Source organism: Leucoraja erinacea, chromosome 8 (genome assembly GCF_028641065.1).
Source record: "Leucoraja erinacea ecotype New England chromosome 8, Leri_hhj_1, whole genome shotgun sequence".
NCBI classification, from domain to species: Eukaryota; Metazoa; Chordata; class Chondrichthyes; order Rajiformes; family Rajidae; genus Leucoraja; species Leucoraja erinaceus.
The window spans coordinates 22,841,973-22,858,753 of record NC_073384.1 but is presented as its reverse complement, the minus strand read 5'-3'; the positions used below and the strand labels follow the sequence as shown (position 1 = coordinate 22,858,753).

Sequence of the window (16,781 nt, the reverse complement as noted above, 5' to 3'; positions counted from 1 at the left end):
CTGGAGGTGAATATCACGCCTGTGTGTGGTTGACTAGGTCTGCTGCATTTGACTGTTTAATGCTGGCCCTAATGACAGAGTGTTTAATTACTTAGCATTCAATTAATTAGTTTGGATGATCAGCCATGATCATATTAAATGGCAATGCTGGCTCGAAGGGCTGAATGGCCTACTCTTGCACCTGAAGATCCAAATGTAGGTTATTTTTTACCTCGCAGAATGTGGACTATATTTGTTCCATCACTAATCCTTTCCCATACATTAAATTATTTGCAGTAATTCAGTTGTATATTTTTCTACTATTCTGATCATAAGGACATTAATTGGAGCTTTTTTGAAATCTTTCATTGGCAGGACTGCAGTGAAGAAGAAGAGGAATATAGTAGTGAAGGAGGCGAAGAGGAGGAGGAAGAAGATGGAGAGGACGAAGAAGATCAAGAAGAGAGTGATGATGCAGAAGAGGAAGATGACATTATGTTGCCTGGAATGGATGGTAAAGAGGAGGTAGGTCCTTATAAATTTGAGAAGGGTCATCTATGGTGTCCTATTGTCCCTTTTACTGAGATACACTTCGAATGTATAATGTTGTGAACATTACCGCATACTTGCATCATTTTGTAAAATGAAGGCTGATCTGACTGTAATCTCACTACAGGTGAACCTTTTCAGTTCTTTGCTTGTCAACTCTGCCTCAAAATTATTCACTGCCCTTTGAGAAAGAATATTTGAAATTCTCTCTGTCCTCACCTTTTTCATAAATTATCTGTTCTGGGCACCATGTTACAGGAAAGTTTTGTCAAGCTGAAAAGGGTACAGAGAAGATTTACAAGGATGTTGCCAGGACTAGAGGGTCCGAGTTATCGGGAGAGGTTAAGTAGGCGGGGACTATTCCCTAGAGCACTGGAGGATGAGGGGTGATCTTAGCGGTGTATAAAATCATGATAGGAATAGATCGGGAAGATGCACAGTCTCTTGCAACAGTGTAGGTGAATTATGGACCAGAGGACATAGGTTTATGGTGAAGGTGAAAAGATTTAATAGGAATCTGAGGGGTATCTTTTTCACACAAAGGGTGGTGGGTGTATAGAACAAGCTGCCTCTGCTTGAGGTGGTAGTTGAGGCTGGGACTATCCCAACATTTAAGAAACTGTTAAGACAGTAACATGGTTTGGAGGTATATGGACCAAATGCAGGCAGGTGGGACTAGTGCAGCTGGGATCTGTTAGCCAGTGTGGGCAAGTTGGGCCGAAGGGCCTGTTTCACTATGATTGTCTCTTATCCCACAAGATCAGATATCAACATATCATCACTTTGAAGAGTTTTTAATAAAAATTTAATTCAGCACCCGAGAGCAAAGCGGAGTTTGGCTATAGTTTGGCTTTGTGGGTATGACCATCTGCCCAGCTAACGTGAGCTCTGCTGCCCTTACAAATATTGTTGTTAGATCATTTGAGTGAGATTTGATTCCAAGAGTAAATTGCTTTATTCTGTTTTGACAAAGTACAGGCAAGTTATTTTAGAATAACAGGAGGAGCAATTATGTGGGTGCTTAAACATTGCAAAAAGCATTCATATCTTTCTACCTCGGACTTTGTAAAGAATATTGAGAACAAATTTGTGTTCAGAAATAATTGTATCTTAATTATTGTCACTCTAATTGTTTTCTCATGATGTTATTATTGGGGTTGAAACGCATGCAAGATATCCTGATTTATTTTGTAGCTTTTGTATTACTTCCTTAGCATCCAAAAGTCGGCGGTTACTTTAGAAGTGTAATGATGATTGTATTTGGGAAAGGTGATGATGATTAATTTTTGCGCTACAAGATGCCACAAGCAACTTTGCAATTGAAAACTGTTATGTCTTAATGATGTTGGAGAGAATTGCAGATGCTGGTTTACACTGAATATAGGCACAAAATGCTGGAGTAACTGGACAGGCAGCATGTTCCTGTGAAGCGATCAACCAACCTATTATTGCAGTTTCCTTCAAGTTCAAGAGTTCATGAGAGTTTATATAAAGTGCAATAGGCTATTAAAGTTCAGATTTTTGTTTGAGTTGAGTTTAATAGTCTGATGGCTGAGGGGAAGTAGCTATTCCTGAACCTGGATGTTACAGATTTCAGGCTCCTGTATCTTCTACCTGAAGGCAGCGGAGGGATGAGTGTGTGTCCAGGATGGTGTGGATCCTTTATGATGCTGCCAGCCTTTTTGAGGCTGCCAACATTCACACTGAGTGCAGATAACATTCTTGTTATGTGGATATTTTCCCATATCCCCTGCTTTTTGTCTGTCTTACTTTAAACATTTTCCTTATCCATTGCTCGCACAGTGGAATTATCTTTTTATTTCCTCCACGATAATGTTGGCTGAGATCAGCAGACTTGGCACACTGGGAACTGAACTTTGCATCTTCTTGCTCTGTACGATCATTGTCAAAGTTAATAATCAGAAGCTGGATCTGCAAATGCAATAGATAAAATGTGGAAAAATAGCATCCTATGAGCTCTAACTTTTTTATCTTTTGGCAATCAAGAATAAAAAAACTGCCTTGACAAAGCAGTCGGCAGAAATCGTTTTTAGTCTGTTTCTTCTAAAATTTTAGTGGGATTAAAAAATGGACTCTTTTTCTGTTACAGTGTATTGTCGAGAGAGTCAAGAGAGTTTATTGTCATGTGTCCCAGATAGGACAATGAAATCCTTGCTTTGCTTCAGCACAACAGAATATAGTAGGCATGAATACATAATTGGTAGACAATTGTGGCATTCAATAGCTGCTTTATACGTCATATTTAAAAATACTTGGATATCTCACTTGAGACTCTACTCATGAAATCCAAATTTTGGAAAGCAGGTCCATGCCATGCATTAAATGTGTTCAAACTAGAACATGAGTGTTACTTTTTTAGGAGTTACTATAATATGTCCCATCTGAAAACATGAAATGGTCATTAAAATGTATTTTGTCTTCCAGCCTGGTTCTGACAGTGGTACAACGGCTGTCGTGGCACTCATCCGTGGGAAACAGTTGATAGTAGCCAATGCTGGGGATTCCCGCTGTGTTGTTTCAGAGTGTGGCAAGGCTGTTGACATGTCCTATGACCACAAACCTGAGGATGAAGTGGAACTGGCCAGGATTAAGAATGCTGGTGGAAAAGTTACTTTAGATGGGAGAGTGAACGGAGGATTAAACCTCTCTCGGGCAATAGGTAATCTTTTTTTTTAAAATGTTACTTGTGAGTAGAGCACCAAGGCAATTTCCTTGTATGTGTACATACATGGCCAATAAACTTATTAATTAATTCATAAACTTATTCATTCATTCATATTTTGGTCTTCATTGCTGGTCTCACCAATTATATACCAAATGATAAAAGTTGCTGATCTTCTCTTGAATATCTTCATGGCCTCTTTTGGATTACAATATTGTAACTTCCCACTACAATGTTTTTTTTGTCCACGTATTGCCTATGTTTCTGTTTTGTAGTGATTATTCATTGGGTTAAATGGTGGGATGAATATTGAATAAGATTCAGTCAATTTGGTCTATACTAATTGCAGTTTAGAAGAATGGATGATGCAATAGCGTAGCTACTAGAGCTGCTGTCTTAACTCTGAGTTTCAATCCTGACCGATGCTTTGTGTATGTGCATGCTCTCCCTGTGACCCTGTGGGTTTTTGTTTGTGTTCTGGATCCCACCCACATCCTAAAAATGTGGATTATAGGAGATTAACTGGCCACTAATGTAAATGAGTGGTAGAACATTCGATGCGGGGTGGGACCAGTTTTATTATTGGAATTTAGGTTAATAAAATGAAATCAATATAAATGTTGCTTGATGGTCAATCTGAACAAAGGGCTTATTTACACATTTCATGTCTTGCATAATTCCGTGATTTTTGTAAAATATTCTGATCCTCCTCGGAATTAATATGATGGGTGTTGACAAGTTGGAGGAGAAAATTATTTTGGATTCTCAATCCCAGAGATCTGTGTAGTAGGGTCATAGATTATATTCAAGGTGGAGATTTACAGGTATTTAAACTACAGGGAAATTTAGGGAGAAGCAGAAGAGTGGTATCGAGGCCACTGATTTGATCAGTCTTGATACTATCAGTCGCAGAACAGACTTGAGGCGATCGTTTCGCTGAAAACCTCCGCTCAGTCCGTCGTAACCTACCTGATCTCCCGGTTGCTCAGCACTTCCCCTTCCCATTCCCAATCTGACCTTTCTTTCCTGGGCCTCCTCCATTGTTAGAGTGAAGCCCAGCGCAAATTGGTGGAACAGCACCTCATATTTTGCTTGGGTAGTTTATACCCCAGCAGTATGAACATTGACTTCTCTAACTGCAGATAGCCCATGCTTGCTCTCTACATCCCCTCCCCCTTCCTAGATCTTCCACCAGTCCTACTGTCGCTGCCTACATTCTATATTTGTCCTGCCCCCTCCCCTGACATCAGTCTGAAGAAGGGTCTTGACCCGAAACGTCACCCATTCCTTCTCTCCATAATGCTGCCTCACCAGCTGAGTTACTCCAGCATTTTGTGTCTACCTTCGATTACCAGCATTGCAGTTGTTTCTTACACGTTGACTTGAGGGGTTAATGGATCTGATTTTGCTCCTAGGCATTGTATTGTAGTTTTCAACATATGTAATCCAAGGATGCATGTTCAAAACTGTAGAGATCATTAATTCAATCTAAGAGGGAATGGAAGTTACATTGTCAGAATTCATTATATATTGAAAGGTGTTTTATTCATTGCAAACGTTAAAGAATACAACAAATTATATCAATAGACAATAGGTGCAGGAGTAGGCCATTCGGCCCTTCGAGCTAGCACCACCATTCAATGTGATCATGGTTGATCATCCTCAATCAGTTCCCCGTTCCTGCCTCCTCCCCATATCCCCTGACTACCCTATCTTTAAGAGCCCTATCTAGCTCTCCCTTGAAAGTATCCAGAGAACCAGCCTACACCACCCTCTGAGGCAGAGAATTCCACAGACTCACAACTCTCTGGGTGAAGAAATGTTTCCTCATCTCCAATCTAAATGGCTTGCCCCTTATTCTTAAACTGTGGTCCCTGGTTCTGGACCCCCCCCCCCCCCACCATCATCGGTAACATGTTTCCTGCATCTAGCGCGTCCAATCCCTTAATAATTTTATATTTCTATAAGATATCCTCTCATCCTTCTAAATTCCAGTGAATACAAGCCCAGTTGCTCCATTCTTTCATCATATGACAGTCCAGCCATCCTGGGAATTAACCTCGTGAACCTACGCTGCACTCCTTCAATAGCAAGAATGTCTTTCCTCAAATTGGGAGACATCACTAAAAGGAAAAAAATAATAATAATAAATAAAATAATATCACTGAAAAATAATCCAATTTGAAATATTGTACACTGTACCTAGTTTTGTACCAGATTGACCTTAAATTCTAAAATTGCAAATTGAAACGTGCTCTTGCTTGTTAAATATATTGCATGCCCCTTTTTATGTATGTTGTATGTGAGATGCTGTGATATCAAAAACATCACACTAAACTTTTGAGATGAAGACATGGTGGGGATTGCATGCTTTAATTTGTTCACCAAAGAAAACAGTGAATTAGACCAAGTGGTGCATTCATCATGCACAGCCATTTCTGGGGTGTGGGCTTGGGTCAGTCCAGAGGATCTTTCCCCTTATGGAATTATGTAAAATTAATTTTGGCAATGTAACCTTCAATTAATGATCCCACACAGAAACTTGTTTGCAACTTATTGCAACATCATTAAAGAGATTACTGCAGTTTTTACTTACATTTCTAAGCATAGACCAGTAACAGTGTCATCACTTTCATCAATAATATCAGAACTTGGAGTTTGAAGAATTGCCCATAATCTCGTCATATTCCATTGAGATTTATTTTGTTATGTACAATCCTTGAACATTGTCATGGGTTAAATGCATACTTCCATCTGCTTATTGGATTGGCCTCTCAATAAACTCTTAAGCAATAATTCTGTTAAGATCTGGGGAGTTCATTTCCCTGATGCTTGCTGCCAGTATTTAAGGAAGTGTAAGGTTTGAGGTTTACCACTACATTACATAACTAATACGTCGGATGATGCCCAATTCAAGTTTGCATTGTGTATTTTCTAACACGTTGCAGCTTTCTGATTAACATGCAGATTACTTCTCCAGAGCAGTAGAGAGATTGTGGTAAAGGAAAAAAAGGTTGCTAGATGGCGTAAATTTGAAATACGACACTGGAAAATTACCCACTTCAAAATTAATGGGAATCGAAGCAGTATAAAAGCAAAATAGTGCAATGTCTGGCATGGAATTGTTGCATTGAAGCATTGGTGTCTTCTGACACTTAATTATAACTGTTGTTGCAGGTGATCACTTCTACAAGAGGAATAAGAACCTTCCTCCAGAGGAGCAGATGATCTCTGCGCTACCTGATCTCAAGTTGTTGCCGTTAAGTGATGACCATGACTTCATGGTGATTGCCTGTGATGGAATATGGCAAGTATTGATTTCTTGTTTTTATTATTTTAGTGAGATCCTGTGCATTCTTAGTCCGTCTACACCTTCATATTTCAAGCAATTTTAATAATGTTGAGATAAATTAGAGTTCAGCAATCCCAATTTCTTAAAAGGAACAGCATGTCATTGGGCTTTTTTTCTGGAATCAATATTTTGCTAAGTGTGAATAAGTTGGACTTTTATTCCAAAGAGTTGATAACCATTGGGCTGGGTTACTATTTGTAATTTACATTTTTTTTTAATTCATTAAAGGGCAGCGCAGTAACTCATGTGGTAGAGTGGCTGCATCACAACACCAGAGACCCGGGTTTGATCCTTGCCTCGGGTCTCTGCGGAATTTGCTTGTTCTCCCCGTGATCGCCATGGGTTTCCTCCGGGTGCTCCGGTTAACTTCCTCATCCCATAAATGTATGGGTTTGCAGTTTAATTGGGCTCTGCAAAAATTGCTTCTCGTGTGTAGGGAGTAGATGTGGAAGTGGGACAACATGGGACTTTTGTGAATGGGTTGGTTTGGACTTGGTGGGCCAAAGAGCTTGTTACAGTGCTGTATCTCTGCACTAAACTAAAACTAAATTTGTTATTTTCTTCAATAGCTTCTGATCATCTATTTCCATCACAAAGTCTACCTATTTATATACAATTTGCTGCCAAAATACATCCATGCCATTACTGACACCTTTACTGTAATTAATTTTTTTGATTACATCCTTCAGGATTGTCCTTCAATCTCCTTCTGCCGTTGTCAACCCACAATCATCGTGTCCATTGCTTGATCCCCTTTCTTCACGTATTGAAATCTTTATCTCGGCCCATAAATGTTATCCTATTTAATTCAATTTGGGCTCCCTTAGCCTCCTGGAATTGGAGATGTGATAGAAGGGCCAAATGATCTTTCTGTGCTTCTATTTCTAATCAAAAAAATGGATCTTGCAACTCCAGAAATTGCTTTGTCTTTCAGGAATGTATTGAGCAGTCAAGAGGTTGTAGATTTCATCAGTGAACGCATCAACAAGCAAGATGAGAATGGAGATTTGAGGATGCTATCTTCCATATCTGAAGAGGTAGGGGCTGATGCCAAGATTATATAGGAAGGATATTTCTGGGTATTTGGTGAATTATGATAGAGAAATTAACTCGACTAAAAGGAAATCCAATATAAAAGATGCAGGAGTATACGTAAGAAGAAAATCGGGGGGTGCATAAAGGGGGCATGAGGTAGATTTGACAGAATCTGAAGAGGTTTTATAATATATTAAGGGGAAAAAAGCATCTTGGGAGAAACATGAGACTGCAGGTGATGGGATCTTGAGCAAAAAACAAAATGCTGGAGAAACACAGCATATGTCAAGTGTTTTATTGTCATATGACTTGTCTAAATGTATTTTAACCTGTTCAATGCCACCCCTGAGTTTACACATGTCATGGCCAATAGTGAAAACAAAAACTTGGCAGTGGACAGGTTAAATCTTGTATCTGCCTCAACTACGTCCTCCGGCAGCTCATTCCATATACATTTGCGTGGGAAAAGTAGCCTCTTGGGTTCTATCAAATCTTTCCCCTCTCACGCTAAACCTGTGCCCTCTAGCTCTCGATTCCCCTACCCTAAGAGAAAGCATTCACCCAATCTATTCTGTTCATGATTTTATGTATCTCTTTAAGATCACCCTCAGCCTCCTGCGCACCAAAGACTAAAGATCTACCCAGTCTCTCCCTATCGCTCGGGCTCTCAAGTTCTGGCAACAACCTTATAAATCTTCTCCGCACCCTTTCCAGCTTAATGGCATCTTTCCTATAGGCTGACCACCACTGAACACAATGCACTCCCCTGACTTTTGTAATAAGCCACTTGCATAAACTCGCACTTTTGTTAGCAATTCTTTAAGCCGACTGGCCACCCTGACTTTTCCCACGCAAGTGTATATGGAATGAGCTGCCAGAGGACGTAGTTGAGGCAGATACAAGATTTAACCTGTTCACTGCCAAGTGTTTGTTTGCACTATTGGCCTTCCCGGTCTCCGCACCAGAGCTCCACCCGTCATATCCGCATCGGATTGTAAATTCACGTGTGCACAGTAGCACTTCTGTTTCCGACTTGCATAACCCTTACATAAGTTGGGGAGTGTCTGTACTCCCAAATGCAGCATCACATATCCTGTACAACTGAACCATAACATGCCCACTTTTATTCAATTACTTGACTGCTTGGTCAGCTTGCCAAAAGCTGCCTTCAGCATCCTATCTATCTGCGATGCCATTTTCAGAGAATTGTATACTTATATATTGCAAGATCACTCAGCTCTTCAATACTCCACAGGTCCCTACTCTATCGTTCATTGTGAAGGTCCGGACCTAGTTTGATTTCCTAAAATGTAAAGCCCCATTGTTAGCCAAATTAAACTGCATTTGCCATTCTGCCGTCCATTTGCCCAGCTAATCAAAATCTTGCTACAATTCTTAATAACCATCTTCACCTTCCATAATGCCACCTATTTTAATGTAACCTGTAAACTTACCAGTCATGCCTTGTATATTCTCCTCCAAATCATTGATGTAGATGGCAAACAGCATTTGCCCTGCACCAATTCCTGGGGCACATCATTAATCTCAGGCTTCCAATCCAAAAAAAACATTCCACCGCCACTACCCTCTGCTTCCTGCCAAGAATCCAATTCTGTATCTAGTTAGCTTGCACTCCATGGATCCCATGCAATCTTCCAGAGTAGCCTACCAATATGGACCCTTATCAAAGGCCTTGCTGAAAGTAATGCAGATGTTTTTGAGACAGTAAAGGTGCTGTACATATTAAAACAGATGAAGGTAGATAAATCGGAGACATCCAAGAACAGAAGGAAATTAAAAAATAAATTGTAGAGATACGTGTCTCGGATATTGCTGAGATATGCATTGTTGTTAGCCATGGATTAGATCCCACAAGACTGGAGGGTAGACTTTATTTAAGAGGGATTGCATAGCATAATTATAGACCAATAAGCCAGACATTTGTGATGGTTGAATTAGTGGAGGGGATTCTGAGGGATTAGATATACATGCCTTTGGAAAGACGGGGGTTGATTTGGGGTAGTCAACTTTGTATGTGTCTCAAAAATTTGATTACCCTTTTAAAAAAAAGGATAACCAGGAAGGCCGATGACGTCAGCGTGACACCTGTAACCTATAGGGACTGCACTAAGTCCTTTGACAAGGTTATGCATGGTAGGTTACTATAGAAGATTAGATCTTTTGGGGTAGAGGGAGAACTAGCTAATTGGATACATAATTGGCTTCATAGTAGGAAATGGAAGGTGATGTGGAAGGTTGTTTTTCAAACTGGAAGCCCTTGACTAGTGGTGCACCTCAGGAATTGACGCTGTGCCCATTGTTGGTTGTCATTTATATCAACGATTTGGATGTGAACATGCAAGGCGTGGTGAGTAGGTTTTCAGATAACACTAAAAAATGTGGTATTGCAGACAATGAAGAGGCTTATGCAGATTTACAGCGGGATCTCAATCAGCTGACTAAGACAGCCGAGGAATAGCAAATGGATTTGGTTAAATGAAATGTGCTGCATTTTAGGAAGTTAAACCAGGGTCATACTTTCAACATGAGTATTGTTGCACTGAGGGATCTAGGAGTATGTACATTGTTTTCTGAAAGTGACAGGTAAATAAGGTGGAGGAAAGGCTTTTGGCCGGTCTTCATCAGTGAGGACGTTGGACATGGAAGTTGAGACATTATTTTGCAATTGTAGAAAATGTCGATGAGGCCTGGAACGTTGTGTTCAATTTTGGTCGCCCTGTCATAGGAAGGATGCCATTAAGTTGGAAAGAATGCAGAAAATAATTATGAGAATGTTGCCAGGGCTCGAGGGACTGAGTTATTTGTGGAGATTGGCCTGGCTTGAATATTATTCCTGGGAGTGTAGGAGATTGAGGGATGATTTTGTAGGTGTGCAAAATCATGAGAGCATAGACAGGGTAAATGCACAGTCTTTTTCCCCAAAGAATTTCACTATGCCTAGCTACATGTCACAGTAAAGTATTCATATTGCTAAACCTTTAATAGGGAACCTGTGGTGCAACTTATTTGCAGAGAGTGATGGCATATGTAATGAGCTGTGAGAGGAAGTAATTGATGCAGTTACAATAGCAGCATTTAAAAGACATTTGTTCAGCTACACAGATAGTAAGGGGTCTGAGGGATATGTGTCAAACACAGGCAGTTGGGACCAGCTTAGATGGGCATATTGGTCAGTATGAACGAGTTGGACCCGAGAGAATATTTCTGTACAGAATGAATCTGTGATTAAGTGCCCACTTTCCAAAATTTGTTTATCTTCAGCCCAGGTTTGCCCAACTAAATTAATACTTAGCTTGGAAAGGTGCTCATGAGAATGTTGTGCTAAAAACGTTAATTCAATGAAAATTGTCTTTTGCTGCAGAGCATTTGATAAATGGACACGCCCACTCAGCCTGAAGAATGGCCCCGACCTGAAACGTCACTTACCATTTTATCCAGAGATACTGCCTGGCCGGCTGAATTAGTGCCGCATTTTGTGTCCATCTTTAGTTTAGAGATTAGGGAGGGACAACATCCATATTTATATATTAATTTCCTGTGTCAGTCTATGCATTCATCCCCATCTCTTGATTCCATCCTGTTCAGTCAAATATAGTATTCTGATTTTTGAAAGTACAGGTGCACAACCTTTTATCCGAAATTCCAAATAACGAAAAGCTCCGAATAGCGGACATTTTTTCGGTCCTTGAGGAAAGGTCCTTGAAGACGTTCACCGACGCAGAGGTGACAGCGGAACCTCCGGTCGGTCCTCGAAGAAAGGGGAACTAATCCCCATTCATAAAAGAGAAGGTGAGGGTATATTGCGCGGGAGGGTTAATAATTGACAATCTGCTGCTGCCTGCTCGCTGAGTTAAAAAGTTCCCACGGTAGACTCACGATACACAGTGTATCGTGAGTCTTGCGTGGGAACTTTTTAACTCAGCGGGCAGGCAGCAGCAGATTGTCGCTCCCTTCAGTTCTTGAGGTTGCGAATGAGGGGGACACCGACTGCAAGCACGGAGATCCCAGAGACTCGCAGCCAGCAGCAACTCTAGCCAAGCCCCGTTCCAACTCCAGAGGAACCCGGGTTGCGGATGAGGGGGCGCAGCTCGGGCTGTGGACGAACTGCCACTTGTCGCTGTAGCGGCCCATTGGGGAGTGGGTTCTTGTTGGTCCTGACATCTCCGGCCACCCCCCTGTACAGGAGCTGAGACTGGGAACTGTACCGCCCTTGCCCCCTCCCTCTGCAACTGCAAACAACCTCACTCTCCTGCTCACCTGCATGGGTGGTACAGTATACTGCACCCCCTCATCGGGACACCGACCCCCAGGCCCATTGCAAGCACGGAGATCCCAGATCAGCAACTCCAGCCCCGCTCCAACTCCAGAGGAACACACTCCCCGTAGGGGCAGAAGCTGATGGTGTGCAAGATTCGTCTTGTTCTTGGGGTCGCGCAGCTCGGGCTGTGGGCGAACTGCCACGTCGCCGTAGCGGCTCATCGGGGAGCGGATTCCTCTGGAGTTGGAGGAGGAGGGGAGGTATTGTGCTGTTTGATCGCCCCCTGCTATCCCAGGAACAGGGAGACACAGCGGCTTTTGAGAATGGTGGGTAATTACTTCCAAAGTTCTGCCCACACAGTCAGTACACCTCTCCTACACTTGTCTCCCACACTAAGATCATCTCGCAGAGAATGATCCCAGCCTAACCCTCCCTATTCTCTCCTTTTCTGCAAGAAAAAACGACATTGAAGACTCAAGCTCGCGATCGAGTAACTGCCGGGATCGAGGCGCAAAATCGCGACCTTGCGGATATGAGCCGAACACTCTACCACTGAGCCAGCCGTTAAAATCTACGCTAAAAATCTTCCATTCCGAAAGCCGAAAAATTCCGAATTATGAAAAGTGTCTAGTCTCAAGGCTTTCGGATAAAAGATTGTGCACCTGTATTGAAATGTGCAGCAATAAATATGCTATATTTGGCACTCTCCCTTTAGAGGGATGTTGAACAAAACAGAAAATTTAACTATTTGCAGACTTTTTTCCATTTAATTAAATTTTGACCCATTCCTTTGTAAAAGCTCAGAAATTAACATACCTTGCTAATCTACCTTTAGCTTGGGTCTAAAGTCCAATTGAATAATAAAAAAATAGAATTCCTTTGTGTTAATAATTGGCATGAGATAATGAGAGGGTCTCGTATTACAATAACATTTATCATCAGCTGCTTGACCTTGCATTCAATCCTTTCACCTCTAAAAATTCCTGATCCCCTCTCTAATCATCCTCCTCTTCTTTCTGCCTCATCCTACACCTTCAGCTATACTTGCCCCCATTAAATTATCTCTGCTATATCTGCCCACCATTACACATCTTTTTAATATACAATAGCTTGGGAATCAGTATGTTGGATATTGTACATTTCAATATTTCAACCAACGGGTTCAATGTGGCTTGTTGATGAGTAACTAGAAAATATGCTAATAGACACAAAAAACTGGAGACTCTTCTTGACCCAAAACGTCACCCGTTCCTTTTCACCAGAGATGCTGTCTGACTCTGAGTTACTCCAGCCTTTTGAGTTTATCTTTGGTTTTGCAGTTCCTTCCTGCACAAATACGCTAATCCTATTCGCTTCAGGACAAGGCAATAAAAGGAGTAAAAAGTATTATGGTTACATGGATTGATGGTAACTGTGCCATTAATATGCACATGATAGAAAGCCATCTATTTAAAGCAGGCAAGATTAGTGTACAATAGTCTAAATATGCAGTTAGAATTTTATGCTCTATGTAGTTTCCTATCATTAGTCTATATTATTTTATTTGTTAACTCAAAGCAATCCCATTCCCTTGGTATGTACTACATGGGCAGATGTAGACCTGGAACAAGAATCTAACTTACCAAGTACACAATGACTAGGCCATAGGGGACATTTTAATTATATCCTCTGAAGAAAATACTTCCATTTGGTTTTGTGTGCAGTCTTCAAATATTGCAGCATCCATTCTCTTTCTATGTTCACAGCTGCTGGATCACTGTTTGGCACCTGATACATCAGGAGATGGAACTGGATGTGACAACATGACTTGTATTATCATCACCTTTAAACCACGGCCTGCAAAAAAACAGGCTGACTGCAGCAAGCGGAAACGCCTTCACTCAACAGACGATGAGAAAGAAAATGGGAAAAAGACAAAAAATGAATAACTTGAAAGGGATAGGGAATAAACTGAGACCCAACGTTATCGTGTAATTAAAGAACTTGATATCGTTTTTTAAAAAAAATATAGCAAGCAATTGCTGGAAATTGTATAAAAATAAATCTGCAGTATTGTACAATGTAGCCTTAGTTTGCCACCCTAGATTACTGTGTGTCTGAAGCACACTCCCTTTAGCAGCAGTCAGTCCAGGGATCCTACATTGTTACTCACAGCCTGTTGGAGACAAAAACATGTGAATGAGTTTTTCATTGTCGGGTGGGAAGGAGGAAAAGTCTGAAATTAAATGGGATCCACGCCTTTTTCATAGAATTTTTTGATACAGGAAAAGTTCACTCCACTAAGCAACTGGATGCTTCAAAAGTCATACTTGATACTTTTCAATGGCAAAATTTGAAATGATTACCCCCTTGGGGAAAATATAAGGAGTGCGATAGTTGAATTTGCATTAACTGAATTTATTTCTGGTGAGCAATTTAATTGAATGCAGTTTGTAAACGCTTGACAGTGGGGGTGGGGGGAAACAGTTGCAGTGAGATTGTTGTCGGTGTTTGTGCTGCCAATTCTTTTGTATTGGGGACGAGGAAGAGACGGAGGATGATGTGGAGAAAAATATTGAGGCTTTGGATTTTTTTTCAATACAATTTTTTTTTTTTTTAAAGAAAATATCAGGAGAACATTAATGTTTTTGCTAGTATATGAAATTGCAAACATAAAGGCAGTGTTGGACCTGAAAAGGATTTCAGCTTACTATCACTTCCTTTGTTAAGCTACATATACTCAAAATTAATGTCAAAAGCACCATAGACTTCTGAAAGGTATGAGGTCATAGTATGATTTGAAGCTATGTGAATGCTGGACCTGAAAGCAACTTTCAACCACTTTTATATATTAAAAGAAAACATGGGTTTTAAATTTTTTTTTTTTAAGGTTTTTTCAATTGCATTTGGTATATTATATAATCAGAGTACTGTTGTTTGAAAACCTTGACAACATGCATTACTGTTCAGTTTCTATATAATTTGGTCCACAACTAATACATCCAAATGCTGATTGCATTGTTAATGCAGGATTAATTCCCCTTGTTGCTTTGGGCTTTGTGCTGAAATCCATTTAAAATCTAATTTTCATCTTCAATATTTTTTTTTAAGTCTCAAGGTAAGGGCTTCAGTTTTGTTTCAATAAAGGGTCATGGATTTATATCCTTGCTTCACTTTAATACAAGCTGATGGCTCAGTTGGGATGAGAAAGGCAAGAACATGTTCAGCAGTCCAAACAGCACCCGTGGAGAGAGAAACTGCCAGCATTTTTGGGTCAGTGACTTTTCATTGGTTCTGATCAATGGCCATCAACCTGAAACATTATTTTAGTTTCTAACTCCACGGATGCTTCCTGAGCTGTTAGGTTTTTACAGCTACAACATTCTATTTTGTATTTCTACCATCTGCATTTTTTTGTTCATTTTCTTCTTTCTCGAAGACCAAGATGTGGATTGACATGGCTGTTCACCATGACCACTCCAATCTTTTTTTTCTTTTGTGGACCATTAGGCGTCATGTACCGACCAGCAGGCACTCCAGCATTTCAGCTTGGTTTACTTAACACGGTTTCCCTTTTTTTATAGAAGCTGGTATCACCATGTGTTTATGGTAATATTGCAGCAATATTTGTAATGCCAGTTTTCATGGAAATGTACTCTGTTTCATCCAAGTAAAGCACTATGATTGACTGATAATCATTATATGACCATCAATTTTTTGACACCTTCCGAGAATTATCTCTGCACAGCTTCTGTTTATTTAGGTATGGGGCTCAAAGTGTGACATCCCATGTGGCATCATGAACCATCAGCTCTGTTATTCACCCTCCTGTCTCCGAATCAGATGATTGAAGGTTGACTTCCATTCCAGCACCACGACGGACACTTTGGTGCAGTGGTGATGGCATGTTGCATTGATGGGCATGCCACCTTACAGGGATGCATTTGTCTTCCCCACTCGATGTAACAACATGAGAGTTTTCCAGGAAACCTGCCCAACATTTCTATCTCAATAGTTTATGGTTCTCTTGGACCATATTGTGCATAAATTGGCTGTTAATTTTCTCTTGACTTCATTAAACAACCCGTTAATGGCCTGAAATGTAGGGTGACATAAATGATAATTTGTTCGAAGGTTCTGATGTGAATAGTTAGTCTAATTATTTCCGACTAAATGTTGTCACAGTTGCAAACTTGCTATTGTCATCACAACATTTTGAATATTTTTGAGGTCAGGAATTATTTCCCCACCAAACTAGAATATATAGATTAACCCTAGTCAGCAAAGACCTCTTGATATTCCCATGGATTAAGAGAATGTAAGAGACCTGGTCTTTACATTTTTCAGCTCCAAATTTGCTTCAAAATGTGAACCATGGAAAAAGTGGGGCAATATCATAGTCAAAACATGGGGGGAAATTTAATAGTCTTCTTTCCAGAAAAGTAACACTAAAAATGTATTTGCTACTAGGTGTTTATAATGATTAGCAGATAGTTTAGGCTGATTTCCAATAATTGATTTTTCCCCCCCTTGTTGCTGCTGCCTTAGACAAGCAATGTTTGTACTGAATTACCTAAACATTTACCTCGGTTATTCTTCCAACTCATTTTAACTTTATATAGATGGAGATTGCAACTGTTTCTTTACTCCGTCTAAATTATGAATGCATACCTCAGTGAGAACGCCAGCTGTCTAGATACTACACTGGTTACCATGCTGCTCTCATGGCAAGTGGTGAAAGAATCTGAGAGAATAAAATTCTTGACCCTGCATCTCAAACAGTTTTAGAGTGATACCATATGGAAATAAGCCCTTTGGCCCAACTCGCCCACACTGGCCAACAATGTTGCAGCTACCCTAGTCCCACTTCCCTGCGCGTGGTCCACAACCCTCCAAACCTGTCCTACCCATGTACCTGTTCAACT

At 40.5% G+C, this 16,781-nt stretch overlaps 1 protein-coding gene across 1 annotated transcript in view; it reads left to right on the top strand.

Annotated features, from left to right (window-relative positions):
• Positions 1-15,551, top strand: part of ppm1g (protein phosphatase, Mg2+/Mn2+ dependent, 1G) — a 43,453-nt gene extending 27,902 nt beyond the window's left edge. Inside the window, exons 6-10 of the mRNA XM_055639196.1 lie at positions 355-504; positions 2,974-3,208; positions 6,389-6,518; positions 7,498-7,600; positions 13,623-15,551. Coding sequence (XP_055495171.1) covers positions 355-504; positions 2,974-3,208; positions 6,389-6,518; positions 7,498-7,600; positions 13,623-13,805 — 801 coding nt within the window. The 3' untranslated portion in view covers positions 13,806-15,551. The remainder of the gene's footprint in view (positions 1-354; positions 505-2,973; positions 3,209-6,388; positions 6,519-7,497; positions 7,601-13,622) is intronic.
• The last annotated feature ends 1,230 nt before the right edge of the window (positions 15,552-16,781 follow it).